The 15,687-nt window shown below is 39.3% G+C and overlaps 1 protein-coding gene across 5 annotated transcripts in view; it reads right to left on the bottom strand.

Moving 5' to 3' along the window:
- Positions 1 to 5,231: 5,231 nt before the first annotated feature.
- LOC140118635 (uncharacterized) overlaps positions 5,232 to 15,687 on the bottom strand; it is a 33,734-nt gene continuing 23,278 nt past the window's right edge. For all 5 annotated transcript variants that reach the window (XM_072136774.1, XM_072136779.1, XM_072136777.1 and 2 more), the window contains one exon: positions 5,232 to 5,477. In XM_072136774.1, coding sequence (XP_071992875.1) covers positions 5,420 to 5,477 — 58 coding nt within the window. In that variant the 3' untranslated portion in view covers positions 5,232 to 5,419. The remainder of the gene's footprint in view (positions 5,478 to 15,687) is intronic.

Below are 15,687 nucleotides of genomic sequence, written 5' to 3'. Positions count from 1 at the left end.
ACTGATAACATATTTGACCCATGCTACAGTATGTGCTATATATGTTATCCTCCTTATTGCGTATATTAGCTTTACAAACAACTTTGGCGGTCTCAAAAGGTTTAAGCGTCACCAGGAGCATAATTTTTAGCTGGTGACAAGTGACATGCATTTTTTACAAGTATCTTATTGTGGTATTCTTTTATGTAGATTAATTTTTAATACTTGTTACTTTATAGGAAAAGTTGTGCTTCCACAGTGCTATCTATTAAGGGGCTCAGGCACCCATATCTAATAAGGGGCCCCATGGCCTTACCTGGCAGAGATTTCTGCTAAAGTCTCCACCGGTTTTCCGTTCACTCCCCTGGAAGTCCCCTGCACGCGCCATACTCCAAGCTGGAGAAGATGGGGAAATTTATGCGTCTTCTCCGTTAGAAAACTGATAGAAAACTGAATAATGTCAGTCTATTATAACTATGTCCAGTGGTTTATCATAGTCCACATAAGCATAGCTTGTGTTCAATACAATTAATATTTCATTACTGACTTTCACCGGTTGTTCAGGAAACACTCAACAAAAAATATAGCAACTTTCCAATAAACTTTGTGTAAAGCCCTAATTTACTGTTAGGAGGTACATTAGAAGGTTTCTTTAAATTGACTAATCACAGAGTTGCATTATAGCTGCAGACATGATCAAATAGAGAAAAGCATACTCGAGAACTGCCAGCATTGGCCATTAGGCAGTTTTTGGCTTTACACCTTTGACTTGTCCTTTCCCAGGATTTTGTTTCCTATAGAAAAGTCTTTGGGAAATCAGCAGAAAAAACATTGGCTACAGTCGAAAAGAAAAGCATGATCCAAAAAGTGTTATAGGGAGAAAAATGCCAAAAATGCACAATGTCTTGTAGTATATTTCATAATTTTAGGATAGGATTTAGGTATAAACAATTATTTAAAAAATCTGTACAGCCCTAATTACTTTCAACAAAAAGGATAAGATACCAGTACATGACACAAATTACATCAGAATTGTTCATAGTATAGCAAAGGCTGTCTTCTCCAGATCTGTGAAGCTATGTGCAGGTCTTGTTAGCTAATGTTATAGAGGCATAGATGCCAACAGAGTATGTTCACTGTAAGTTATAACATACATACAATCTCTTAGGGGATGCAAGTTCTACCTATGGTGTGCAACGTTCGGTTAGCTGAAGTGGCTAGTCGGTGCCAAACAGTGTTTGTTTATCATCAGTTGTAGTGTTCTTTTAAGAAAGTAGATACACTATGAATATACTATGAGTATGGGGGTATGAGGGTGGGGATTGGTCATGTTGGCAGAGAGGGCAATTAACTTTGAATGGAACAACACAAATAACACAAATAGAGCTTCTGGCCTGGGGGCTTGAAGCTATGTTCTAAGATATGATATGCCTGACTTGGGATTTGGGCATCTGGTGAGAACCAGTTTGGTACTTATGAGTAAAAAGGCTGTTAGGGTTCTGTGTTTAGGAGGGATTAGATTTAGGTCGAAGAAAGGTAGAGCTTGTGCTGGGGACAGGAAGAAGGGGGCTCCCAATATAGTGTATAGTAAATCAAAGGTTTTCTCCCAATAGTCAGTGATGCATGGACAATGCCATAGAATATGATAAAGTGGCCCCTTACCCCCACATGGTCTCCAGCATAGGTGGGATATACCCAGGAATATGATGCTCAGCATCTCAGGGGTTAGGTACCGCCTTAGGATTGTTTTCATGGCCGCTTCATAAAAGCTCATACTATCAAAAACTCATTTATCTATAGTAGGACAATATTTTTTCTTTACTACTAAGTAATAAAACTATATAAACAGTGAATTTCACTTGCCAATATCTTTCCTACACTGACTACTAGGACTTAACTGTATACCATTATAATGTACACATAGAAAATTCTTCTGTCAGCCATTACATAGACTTCCGTCACCATTGAAACATGGCTTGAAACAGTAAACTAGCTATTAAGTATAAAAGTGGGGATTAATATGCTATAGAATTTAAGAAAGAACCCTTAAATACAATTGATGCATTTAGTGAGAGTAAGATGCACAGCAAACTAAACACTTATAAGTGGCAAGAAATAGGAACGAAGACACTGTATTAAATTAGTTTCACAAGAAATTGAAATCCATAACTAATTTCTAGCAAAGGGTGGACACATCTGTAAATGTTTGAATTGGCAAATGGTTTTCATTTTTTTCAGCATTTTTCTATATTGATCAGTGTGAATATGGGTTATTGTAGAATGAAGAGAATTAACAAAACTGAGATATTCAATAATGGGAAACAAGGAATTACAGCAATTTTTTTTCACAGAATGAAAAAAATACATATTTTACATTGTTGACATTAAAAAATAAAAATGTTATGTTACACAAATATTTTGTTTAAAAAAAAATATGTAATGTACTTCCTCATTGCAAAACACTGAAAATATGTTTTAAAAAAGGGCAGATGATTTTTTTTAAAATAACAAAATGTTGTAATAGATCCAAAAATGAATGTTGGTCTTGATAGGTCTCCTGGCCTACTTTGCTACAAGCTATGGGAGTTGGAAATGTCGATCCAGGGATTATTTTGCTTTCCACATATGGAAGAAGACAATACCTTTTTGAGTTAGCCTCAAAAAGATAGCTGATTTCTTCACTATTCTTCTGCTCTCTAAGACTAATGTTACCTGCACATGAACATGCTCGGTCTGTGCAGTGGACAGAGGTCCTTGTATCATAGTGATAATTTATATAATATAGTGCTGGCATTGCACTTCCTACATCATATTTCTTTATGTTACAAGGACTCCAATCCACTGTACTCAGTCTGCCACATTTGGAGTTGGGGGCGGAATTTGTCCCATAATATGGCATTATTGGTGTCCTTTCTTTTAATGGGTCAATACAATACTAACTATATAATTGTTGCAGAAGCCTTTAGGTAAAACAGATTGCAAGTAAGAATTTCTTACAAAATGCTTAGAATGCAATAATTAAAGGAATCAAACAAAAATAGAATATATAGGTTAATGGAATATTCGTGTAATTCTGTACACTGTGAAGCAAAGGTTGTTACATTCAATTTATTTGATAACGTTAGGTATTTCATCATTGTTAAGTGGCTGTTTTAAAGTGAGCCTGTGTTTTAATTCAGCCATACATGACTGGAAATTTACTTGTAGATTACTATGTGAAATGTAAAAGCTGATTGGCAAAGGGCAAAGTTGTCATCAAGGTCTCTGGCAGCTTAGAGACTGGCAGTCAATAGATAAGAATCCTATATAGTTAAGCAGTCTTGCACTTAGATATGCTGTGGAAATAGTGTAACCCTGTAGCTGAATTTTTCTCTACAGCTTTCTTTAGTTGACCATACATTGATTTACTGCTACATTTATCAATAAAAGGTTAATGATCAACTGGCAGGGGAGTGGAAATGTCTGGCAATCTATATATAAATATCTATACAGACAGCAATGTTACAGGATTTACCTAGACTCCAGGAAGATCAAAAATACAGCTATTCCAGCAAAATTTATGTGTGAATAAGCTTAAACCAACCAAAGGGGTCTCATCCTTGTGTTATCTCTGTATTATTCACATATTCATTTCTTCAAATTAAAGAAACTCCAGGGGGTAGAGTGGCAATGAGAGAGTTATGTCATTCAGAGTTTTGTACTGGGTGACAGGTCCTCTTTAATGAAAGCTCCTGGATGATCATCTTTGACCTTTGGGTTGTTGTCAGGGATATATCCATGGTTTCCAGGATTTAAGAAAATGCTAAAACCTGGGAAATGTTAGGGAAATGTCCCTGCAAATTTGCCATCCCTGCACAAAACCACAGATGACCTGGGTTTGTGCACAGAACAGTAAGACAAACAAGTAAAAGAAACAGCTAGACAGAAAGCAGGATCAGCCAAAACCAAGATGGCGAGGTACAAAATTGTAAAGTAGTAGAATAGAGTAAAGGTACAAACAAAAGGTCATGATCACAGAAAAATCACAGCAGAGGATATGGATCGCTAAGACCTAGAAGACTTGTCTACCAGGCAAATGTATGTATCAAGATAGGATATATGCTGTGACTGGACAATGTCACAGAAGCTGATTTCTGACACTGTTTATTCACAGCACATTATCATTGTAGGACAGTTTCATCTTATGTGGAGATCCAACAAATATGGCACATAATTGTCCACAGTAAACCAAGGAGAAATCTCCTACGCGTTTCGGGTAGAAACTGTACCCTTATTCATGGCTAACGCATAGACGATTTATCTTTTACCTGTCATGATTGCCTCCGTGTGACCTTGTTTACCTGTTATGAAGAAAATAAAGATTTGGATTTTTAAGCAACACAAGTGGATCTTTATGTCTTGGAGCCGGATCGCGTGTATGTCTGGTCTATTTATTGGGGGGATACTGAAGGGTAAACCCCAGAATAATTTTATCTGGTGGGCCCAAGAATCCCCAGTCCAACACTCCCTACTGTGTGCCAAATTTTACATTGAAATATTTATATACAAATAAAATGTAAAGTTTTTTTTGTTTTGACATGTTTACTTATCCGTGCTCCATTTTCTAAATTAATTTTACTCACAAAGTACCAATGGTACTACAAAAAAAGTTTTATTAGATGTAGAAAAACCTGAAGCTGATGCAGATTAGATCACAATCTGAAGTAATATGACCTACCATGGCTTAACTGCAGGCTGTTGTAAAGAAGACAATGAGTGAGATTCATTTTGCCTTCTCTGTCATTCTTCCTGTAGACAATTATTTTCGGCCCCCCCCCCCCAAAAGCTATCAAGCCTCTCCAATCGCACGCCACTTTGGGTGTGCCAGGGCAGAGAGTGGGCGGGAGCGGTGCTGGTGGAGGGTAAACAGGGCCACGTTTAGTTTCTACCAAAAATCATTGGAGACTATAGCAAAAAAAAAACTCTGCCACTTGAGATATGGTCTACAGGTCCAAACTGGCGAGTTTGTGCCAGTATCCACTAAGAGGCCACAGGTTCCAGCAGGGGGAGGTTAAGATTGGCTTTAAAACTGCAGTCTTAATGAATTCCCCCCAATGTGTACTGCTTACTGGGCAGTTGTTTGGTGTATCATGGTTGCCTAATATTTTTGTGTTAAATTCATGGAAGGTGAACCTATACATAGAAGAAAATATTATAAATGGTGTCATGCATGGATAGGGTTGTGATTTAACTATAGTTATATTGCAATGTGTATAATATAATCACACCTAATATTTTAATAAGCTAAATCCACATGATAATATACTCTTTGTAAAGCATCCTTGAATTCTCTGGTATATCTATTACATAATTCTTCATAAATCTTCATGTATTAGATAAATTCCACGTAGACGATTTCCTTAAAATCCAATAAATCCAATCAAATCTTGGCAGAATCTGTTTATTCCCAAACCATCAATACTTTGCTGAAAGGCACAAACACTCCTGAGGGTGGATCACTGAAACATATGAAATGAGAGACAAAGAAAAAGTTTGTAGTAAAAAATACAGTTATGTAATCAAAATCAGACATTTTATATATTTTTTTAATTTTACATCATCATACAAAGCTTGAAACATTGACATCCATGCATCATTGCACAATTTAGAAATTTTGCTTGGATTATAAGAAGCAGGAATTCTCTACACGGTAGTCTTAGTTGCCAGTCTCTGTAAGGAGAACTCTTACTTCCTGACTCTAGTCACAAGCTTGTCACTCAGCTAAACCAGTTCCCAACCATGTACTGAAGACACCCAACCAGGTAAAAACAGTGCTGTCTACAGTTGGGAGTCTGTTCCTTTTGGAATAGATATATTGGTTTGGTTTTACCACATTATGTCATAAGGCCTCTTGTAGGTCATGCTTGATGTCAATGGACTGGCCTTACAAGGTAGCTAAAAGAGGCGTGGTTTTCCTTATCCCATTCTGGAAAACTTATTTGCATATTTTCTTAGAATTCCCTAGTGAAGCATCCATGGCTTTAGGTCTCCACAGGCCTTAATTGGCAGTCTCCATAAGGAGAACTCTTACTTTCCGACCCTAGTCTCAAGACTCTCACTCAAAAAAAAGTTCCCTACGAAGTGCTGAAGAGACCCAACCAGGTCAAAACAGTACTGTCTACAGTTAGGATTCTGTTCCTTCTGGAATAGATATACTGGTTTGGTTTTTATCTTGCATCATGTCACAAGGCCTTTTGTTGGTCCTGCTTGATGTTAAGGGAGCTGCCTTACAAGGTAGATAAAAGACGCATGGTTTTCCTTATCCCATCCTGGAGAGAGCAGACATGGGGCAGAAACATTAGAGCAAGCACAGAGTATAGGTCCGCCCCTTCACCGTCTGCTCGCCCTGGAACCCATATTCCAAATTGGCTAAATGTCATTGTCCATTCTATCCTCCCACTTATTAACATATCTATGTGTATACAATGTTTCATATGGGACTGTGTCTTTGTATATGCTTGTCCTACATTTGAGAAAGGGTTCATCCCAAAATGCATCATAACGACTACCAATTTATACTTTATACCTTTTTTTTTTTTAAATTAAACTCATTTACAATTCTAATTTGTTTGGAGTTAACTAAAAAATATTTTTCCTTGATGCTTACAATCCTAAGTACTAGAGTTAGATCCTAGCTAGGGCCATGTTTTTTCAGTTATTTTCATTTTTTTTTGCACATTCAGCTGACATACACTCACCGGCCACTTTATTAGGTACACCTGTCCAACTGCTCGTTAACACTTAATTTCTAATCAGCCAATCACATGGCGGCAACTCAGTGCATTTAGGCATGTAGACATGGTCAAGACAATCTCCTGCAGTTCAAACCGAGCATCAGTATGGGGAAGAAAGGTGATTTGAGTGCCTTTGAATGGGGCATGGTTGTTGGTGCCAGAAGGGCAGGTCTGAGTATTTCAGAAACTGCTGATCTACTGGGATTTTCACGCACAACCATCTCTAGGGTTTACAGAGAATGGTCCGAAAAAGAAAAGACATCCAGTGAGCGGCAGTTCTGTGGACGGAAATGCCTTGTTGATGCCAGAGGTCAGAGGAGAATGGGCAGATTGGTTTGAGCTGATAGAAAAGCAACAGTGACTCAAATCGCCACCCGTTGCAACCAAGGTAGGCAGAAGAGCATCTCTGAACGCACAGTACGTCAGAGACCACAATGGGTGCCACTCCTTTCAGCTAAGAACAGGAAACTGAGGCTACAATTTGCACAAGCTCATCGAAATTGGACAGTAGAAGATTGGGAAAACGTTGCCTGGTCTGATGAGTCTCGATTTCTGCTGCGACATTCGGATGGTAGGGTCAGAATTTGGCATGAAAGCATGGATCCATCCTGCCTTGTATCAACGGTTCAGGCTGTATACAAGCCGTATAATTTTGTATACCCATGATAATACTGACCCAAAGAATAAAGTAAGCAAATTTGGGATCTGAACACAATGATTAAACCCTATGGAGGGCTACACACATGCAAAAACAGGTGGTGTCATGGTGTGGGGAATATTTTCTTGGCACTCTTTGGGCCCCTTGGTACCAATTGAGCATCGTTGCAACGCCACAGCCTACCTGAGTATTGTTGCTGACCATGTCCATCCCTTTATGACCACAATGTACCCAACATCTGATGGCTACTTTCAGCAGGATAATGTGCCATGTCATAAAGCTGGAATCATCTCAGACTGGTTTCTTGAACATGACAATGAGTTCACTGTACTCAAATGGCCTCCACAGTCACCAGATCTCAATCCAATAGAGCATCTTTGGGATGTGGTGGAACAGGAGATTCGCATCATGGATGTGCAGCCAACAAATCTGCAACAACTGTGTGATGCCATCAATATGTCAATATGGACCAAAATCTCTGAGGAATGCTTCCAGCACCTTGTTGAATCTATGCCACGAAGAATTGAGGCAAAAGGGGGTCCAACCCGTTACTAGCATGGTTTACCTAATAAAGTGGCCGGTGAGTGTAGATAATACGTTTCAGTATGTGTTTTTTGCTTCATTCTGCGTGAAACGGCCCCGTTGCCGGAACCTGTCTGTTTACCCCCCTGCATGCTTCCCCACCAATAAAGGACGCTTTTCATGCATTTGGAACCGGTGAGTGCCGTCATCTCTTTCTATGTTTATGTATGGATATCTTCTTATATACATTGATTGAGCACCGCTGGAAAGTCCTGCTGTGATCACCCCTGCCCCTGGAGAGTCGGGCCACGCGTTGGGCTGTCGGCGGTATCGTTGGGGCTGTGCCCGCCAGAGACTTTTCTTCATTTAATCCTGTCTGTAGGAGTGCTGGAGATAGCCCAGTACTGGGCGTGGCAATTTCCAACCGCTCCCTTAGTATTGACAGTATGAATGCTTGACCTGTCACTTCGTTTGTTAATGAGAATGGGACCTCTATTCTCAAGAATGGTGGGAGTTTGTTCTTGTTATCTTGGGCTCTTCTAAAGTGGGCAATTTAAAACTGCAGTAAATAAATATAAGTATCAACACACTTTTGGCAAATCAACAACACAGTCCACTCTAGGCAACTGTGGCGCAGCTACCTTTTTAGGCTTTTAACCCCTTACCAACATGTGACATTATAGTTTGGTGCTAGTGTGTTAACTCTTTGCTTTGCTAGCGGCGGTAGGAAGCCGGCGCCACATGGCGAAATGAAGATTTTTTTTTTGTACAGAAAGTTTCAATTTGTTTTACAATCTATATAAATTTTGTATATCCATGATAATACTGACCCAAAGAATAAAGTAAGCAAATTTGGGATCTGAACACAATGATTAAACCCTATGGAGGGCTACACACATGCAAAAACAGACTGTGGAAAACCTTGTGCCATCCTTCAGGTGACAGGGATGAAAATAAGCTAATAAGTGTAATAAGCTATTCGTCGCAGTTTCTTTCCTGTACATCGTTGTTTCAATAACTTGTTTGATAGAGATTCGTAGGTCCAAGAAGTTCACTTCTGTTTGGGAAAACACTGGTGTCAGCCGTATTTGCCAATCATTAGTGTTAAGAGCCCCCCCAAAGGCATGGCAGGTCTCAGACGGGCCCCTCCAGAAGACAAGCACGTCGTCAATATAGCAATACCAACCGACGACATGCCTCTGGAAGTCACTGGATGGGTACACTCTGGTCTCCTCCCACCAACCTAGAAATAGGTTGGCGTAGAAAGGAGCACCGCGTGCACCCATCGCTGTGTCCGAGACCTGCCTGTAGTGGGTTCTATCAAAGACAAAGTGGTTGTGTCTAAGCAAAAACCCCAAAAGTTCCAAGAGGAAACCCTGGTGGTGCTCATCCCCGTCCTGATCCTGTTGCATGAAATAAGAAACCGCGTTAACACCCACCTCGTGTAAAATATTATTATATAGGGACTCAACGTCCATAGAGATAATCCAGATCTCCTCCTCAATGGATGTGAGGTCATGGCACTTACACCCGCACTGTTTTTGCTTTCCCTCAACCCCCACTTTCTAGGGTTCACTCTTTCTCTCTGCTTCTGGCTCTCTGCCTCCTCCTCGCACGGTTCTTTACATCCTTTCCCCTTTTTTTCTCCTTTTTTTCCCCCTTTTTTCTTTGGTCACTCAGGTCATATATAGATTCACATTTTTTGCATTCACTTTCATGCCTGTGCTCATCACCTGTCACTTTTACCTTCTCCCCCCACAATTTTCATTTATGACCCACACATTACACATTTTGGGGGTGTTTCCACTTTCATCTTCCTTTCTTTTTCTTTTTTTCGTTTTTCTTTCCCCCTTTTTCTCCTTTTTCCTCCCCTATTTAGGCATAAGTGCACCGCATCCACCTCCATGCATAGCTTTCACACGTTTAACAGCTCCCCTGCATGCATCAGTGCTTTTGTCACTGGTTTTAATCGTTCATAAGATCTTGGTTGGACTTACCTGTTTTTTGTACAATTCCTGTATCATTTTTGTATGATTTTGTTTTCCAACTGTGCTGTGATCTAGGTCTTGATCCTATAGAAGACTCTTTCCTGTGTCTCCTTCTTTGGACTCCAACGTCTTATCTGAGGCTGTTATAAGACTGTCTGATCTGCATTATCCTCGACCCCCATTCCATCACCATGCGAATTCAAGCCTGACTTTAGTCATATATATGAAACAGATACGGCCATATTGACAAGTTTTCAGTACCCACTACGTATATTGATTTTGTGGAAATCTACGGTAATATGAAATATTGTGTGATTGTATATATTTTCTGTATGAGTGGTGGCCGAGTGTGCATGGGCCCATGCATATATTATGGATGAGTGGATGTCAGTGTGTGCCTGTTATATTCGGTTATTTATATTTTTGGGGGGATTTATTATTATTATTTTTATGTTACAAAACAAAAAGATTTCTTTTTCACTGGGCTTAATAACATGAATTGTAGATCTTTCATATTTTGACCTCAGCTTCTGTATAGAATTTTATTCTTTGCTTTTTTGCATCTCCATTGTTGGAGGGAATAAGTACCCTTATGCACTATTTTTGTATCACTTGTTTTTTTCGTAATATTAACTTTAATAATGCACCTGCACTTTATTAGTAATTTGGCCCATACAGGCATATATCTCCCATCCATCTTCATGTTTTCATTCGTCATCCAGCAGCGTCGCCGGCGTTGCCCGGATACGGGATTGTAGCGTTCATGCGTGGGCAGCCGCCCGCGCCAGCGGATGTGATGTTGCCCCGCAGCGTGCTGCTCTCCACTTCCGGGGGCATGACCTCCGACGCAGCCCCGGCACACACGCACCGGCCGCACATTAACATCAGGCATCACAGGTATTTATACTTGGGTACTACATTCATGGGGCACCCCTGAGGAAGCTGCGGTTGGCGGCGGAACGCGCGGGGCGACCTCTCCTGAGCTCTCTTCCCCATCCCACATCCTTCCGGTAATCTACAGGCATGGTTCCATGTGGGTGTCGTGTGTTATAAGGGCATCATTATCACTTTTTGGCATAGAAGGACACCTCGCACAAGCTGTACATAGATCTTCATATTTCCTCATGCCCATCCTGCTGATTGTGGACACACCACTTCAGTTCACATACACATGCACCCAGCCGTCATATACCTGCACTTTGTAGTCAGTGTTGTGGGATTGGTCTGTGGGTGGCTCAGGTCTGAATGACCTGACAGTATCAGGTGTCAGGCTCTAGGTGACCTTTCACTCGTGGGTGCATTGCTTTGCATCCTTTTTAAATGTTTTTATTTTTTGCCCTATTGATGTTTGTGTTATGTCTATTTTGTTAATTAAAATAAATTTTGTCTTTTTGCTACTTGACACATGCCTCTTTGTTTTTGTATATTTCCAAAGATTAAAGTAGAAATGTCATTTGGGGCACACAGGGAAAGTCTTAAAACCAAACCCACAAGAAAATGGAGCAAATGCATTTTTTCAACAATTTCACTGCATTTGGAATAATTTTTGCAGAAAAAAAGCCATCGTACAGCTCTTTACATGGAAAAATAAAAAAGTTATAGATAGTTATAGAAGTTCTATAGTTATAGAAGGTGGGAAGGGTTTAAAGCACACGTCAGGACAGAGTGGAAGGTGATTAGCCACAATCATCCCAAATCCCTGAAGCGACTAAATGGAGTATTAGAGACCTACCCAGTTATACTTACTCCAGCGGCCAGGTCCTCCAAACCAGGGTTTGGCTGTTCCAACTAGAAAACCAATTTTTCTTTAAAAAAAAAGAAAGACATTTCCCTGTGTTCTTTTAGACTGTGTAGGACAGGGACAAAAGGAATGTACACACCTTCAAATACTATTCCACTGGTTTCTGTGACAAGTGGCAAATAACTTGCCATTCTGCTTTGGTCTATTGGTTTTATAGCAGATAATTATTATAGCAGGAATTAATGACCATAAATTCCAATTATTGTTGATGTAATACCCTACAATACTTTATATGTGAAATTTATTAGGATTTTCAGCTTAAAATGAAAATCTCTGAATTCTGCCAGGGCAGTAAAGGTCAGGCTATGGGGTAGTAATGAAACAGTACAAAAAGGGGCTGCAAAATTTGAATTTAAAAGGATATTCCCTTAATGTGTGATATTAATACTCAAAAGGCATGTATACATCTAGAATCTGTACCAATAGAATATCAACATCAGGAGTCCCCTTAAGTCTCTAGCACCTAATCAGGTGGCTACTGGAAATAGTATGACAGTCTATACGGGGTGTATATTCAGGGGAATTCAGCAACCATGTCAAACATTGACGGAAAATTAAATAAACTTGCAAAAATATGAAGGCCAATAGAAAAGTCTGGATATCAGCAACATAAATATACAAGCTATAGAGCAAGTCACTATTTAACCAGTGACCAGATTCCAAGTTAGAAAGTATTATAGTGAGAAAAGCAATTTTCTTTAACACGTTAGCGACGCAAGGCAATATAGACTGTCTTTTACTTCCCGCAAAAAGACGATCTATATCAGTGATGGCGAACCTTTTAGCAAGTGCCCAAACTGCAACCCAAACCCCCCCTTATTTATTGTGAGGTGCCAACCATAAATTAAAGCAGTAACTTATTGATCCCTATTCCTCAACAACATTCCATCATATTGGCCTCCTGAGCACAAGTTGGAAAATTAGGATAATTTTGGCTTCTTTCCAGTGTCCCACTGTACTCAGAGAATCGTGGGGACAGCAGAAGGTCCTCCAAAGATAATTTGGCCCTGTCTACTCATTCTCCCTCTTCTTACATTTCCAAGTAGTGAAGTAAGTATTACTTTAATATATGACTGAAAGCAGCATCTTTTAAATTCCTTGGAACTGCAGGAAGATTCTTTGAGTCCTGTCTGGTGTGCTGGGGTGAAGGCCCGGGTGCCCACAAAAAGGGCTCTGAGTGCCGCCTCTGGCACCCATGCCATAGGTTCGCCACCACTGATCTTTATCGTCATACATTGAAAGCATAACCATGTGTAAACACATGGTGACAAGTCCATGACGACAGCTGTCACCGACAGCAGATAGTCACTGACAACGGGCCAGGGACCAATCACAGCCGTCCCTGCCCGACGATAACTGTGATTGGTGAGCGAATCCAGCCTGACCAATCCCAGTTTAAGAGGGAGCGAGAGCTGGTTCCTGGGGATGTCTTTTTCCCCAATTGCGGCATTGTTGGTGTTGTGTTGTTTTCTTTAAAATGTAAAAATCAATAAAGATCAATCTGATTTTAAAAAATTTCTGCATTACAGAGATAATAGTCAGTGTCCTGCTGCTGGCGACCATGCCTAAGACCGATTATATAAAATTAGGCCAGTAGTGACCCATCGACGAGTCACTTGTATTCTTTAGAGGTAGGCTTAAATTTCGGCAATATTTGCCAAGCAAAAGAGCTAGGTACGGAATCAAAGTTTACAAGCTCTGTGAAAGTGAAAGCGGATACACCTACAAATTCCGTATCTATGAGGGAAAGGGCTCCCAGATCCGTGTACCTGAATGCCCCCTGTCCTTACCACAAGTGGTAAAATTGTGTGGGATCTTTTATTCCCACTGTTCAAAGACTATTTATGCGCTTACCATACTTCCCTGGAATATAAATTTTATTGTTATTTTGTCATTTTTGTTTCTTTTAAATGATCAAACATGCCCAAAATTTAATTGCAATGTAGGCCATTTACAAATTGATATTATAAATAAAATGTAAAACCACATTTCATTTCATTATACCCATAGATGAATACAGAAGGAACAAGTGTTCTTCACAACATATGCAAAAAGATTTTGCCTGGATTTCATTTTACTAGCCCTAAAACTTTCATTATACCCCTAGATGATTAATTTCTGCTTTCCGGGTGTTGTTCACTTATGGTGTTGTTAGTGTGGAATGGGGCCTATAAGTCACTATTGCTTTATCCTGGAAACCTTTAAAGGTTTAGTTTCCAAAATGTGGTCACTTGTTGGGGTTTTTAACTGTTTCCATTCCCTAGAGTCTTTGTAAATGAATTGTCGTGGCATAAAACTTTCAGGAAAATTTACCCACTCACAGCCAAATGGTGCTCATTGGCACTTTGTTCTTTGCCCTGCTATATGACCTAAAAGGAGGAATTGTGCAGTAAATTGGGGTGTGTGTTTTTTTCTACAACCCTTTGTAAATTTGTACATTTTAGGCCTAACTTAATATATTTGTGAAAAAATTTTTTTTTTCAAATTTTTACTTCCATATCAACTTAATTTCTGTGAAACACAGAGGGCGTAGAAAAAGTCATTATACCCCTTAATAAATTCATTCATGGGTTTAGTTTCCAAAATGGGGTCACTTGTTTTTTTGGGGGTTTCCAAAATGGGGTGACTTGTTGGGGTTTTTAACTGTTCCCATTCCCCAGAGTCTTTGTAAATGAATGATTGTGGCCTAAAACTGTTTTAGGAAAATCTACCCACTCATAACCAAATGGTGCTCGCCCTGTTCTGTGCCCTCCTATATGCCCTAAAAGCAGTTTCCACCCACATGTGGGTTATTTCTGTGCTCAGGAGGAATTGTGCAATAAAATGGGGGTGGGGGTTCCTACAACCCATTGTAAATTTGTACATTTTAGGCCAAAATTAATATATTAGTGAAAAAAATTATTTTTCTAAATTTTACTTCTATTTTGCTTTAATTCCTGTGAAACACCGAAAGGGTTAACAAACTTTCTAAAAGGGGTTTTGAAAAACCGGATGGGGGCATTTCTGAGAATGGAGTCATTTGTGATCTTTTAAAAAGCTCTTTCTTAATTGCAATAGTCCATAACCACGGTTTCCAAATTTTCTTAAAAATTGCTGCTACTATTGTAAGTCTGTCAGCATCCTAGAAAAATTTAAGAATGTTTACAAAGTTATTAAAATATAATGCAGAGCTATGGTAAATTTTATTTATTAAGTAATTTTGATTGTAAGATTGTCTGTCTGAAAAAAAAACATTTTAAATTAGGAAAATTGCAGATTTTTTAGATTTTTTGCTACATTTAACCTTTTTTAATAAAAAAACATAAATCATATCAACTAACATTTACCACTGACATAAAACACAGTGGGTCATGAAAAAACAATCTCAAAATAACATAGATAAGTTATGTGTTCTGAAGTTATTATCAAACAAAATGATACATGTCAGGTCTGAAAAATAGGCTTGTGTTCTGAAGCCCATAATAAATATTTAAATGGGTCTTTAAAATACAAGTTAATATGTATTTAGTTGTTATTTAAATTTTGTTCCCTTAGGAGAAAAATGTTGTGGACATACTCTATAGTGAAGAATTAAAATGGTATTGGCCCTTTAATTTGTCCATTGAATTTTTCCCAGTGGACTAGACACGGGTCAAAAGATGGCTGCTGATCACGTGTCCACATCACATGTCCTGCACCTGCCTGGGCAGGTCATTTGATAGTAACTATGTTTGGCCGATTGCTGTTAGGAAGCTGCTGTACATGTGGGATACATTTACATGAAACTGTATGTTAAGAGGCTGGGGGGTCAGTAGGAATGCATTTACATGGGACTATTTTGGAAGGATTCAGGGAGTGCCTTATATATAGCAGTGTATGAGGAGAGTGTGTTTTTACATGGGGCTGTATGTTGTAGGGGAAAGATGTACTGATATAGTGGAGATTTATCACATGCTGGCGCATACTACACCAGTAAAATATGTGATA

The sequence above is a fragment of the Engystomops pustulosus genome, chromosome 2 (genome assembly GCF_040894005.1).
Source record: "Engystomops pustulosus chromosome 2, aEngPut4.maternal, whole genome shotgun sequence".
NCBI lineage: Eukaryota > Metazoa > Chordata > Amphibia > Anura > Leptodactylidae > Engystomops > Engystomops pustulosus.
The sequence above is the reverse complement of the archived record's forward strand: the minus strand, read 5'-3'. Positions and strand labels throughout refer to the sequence as shown.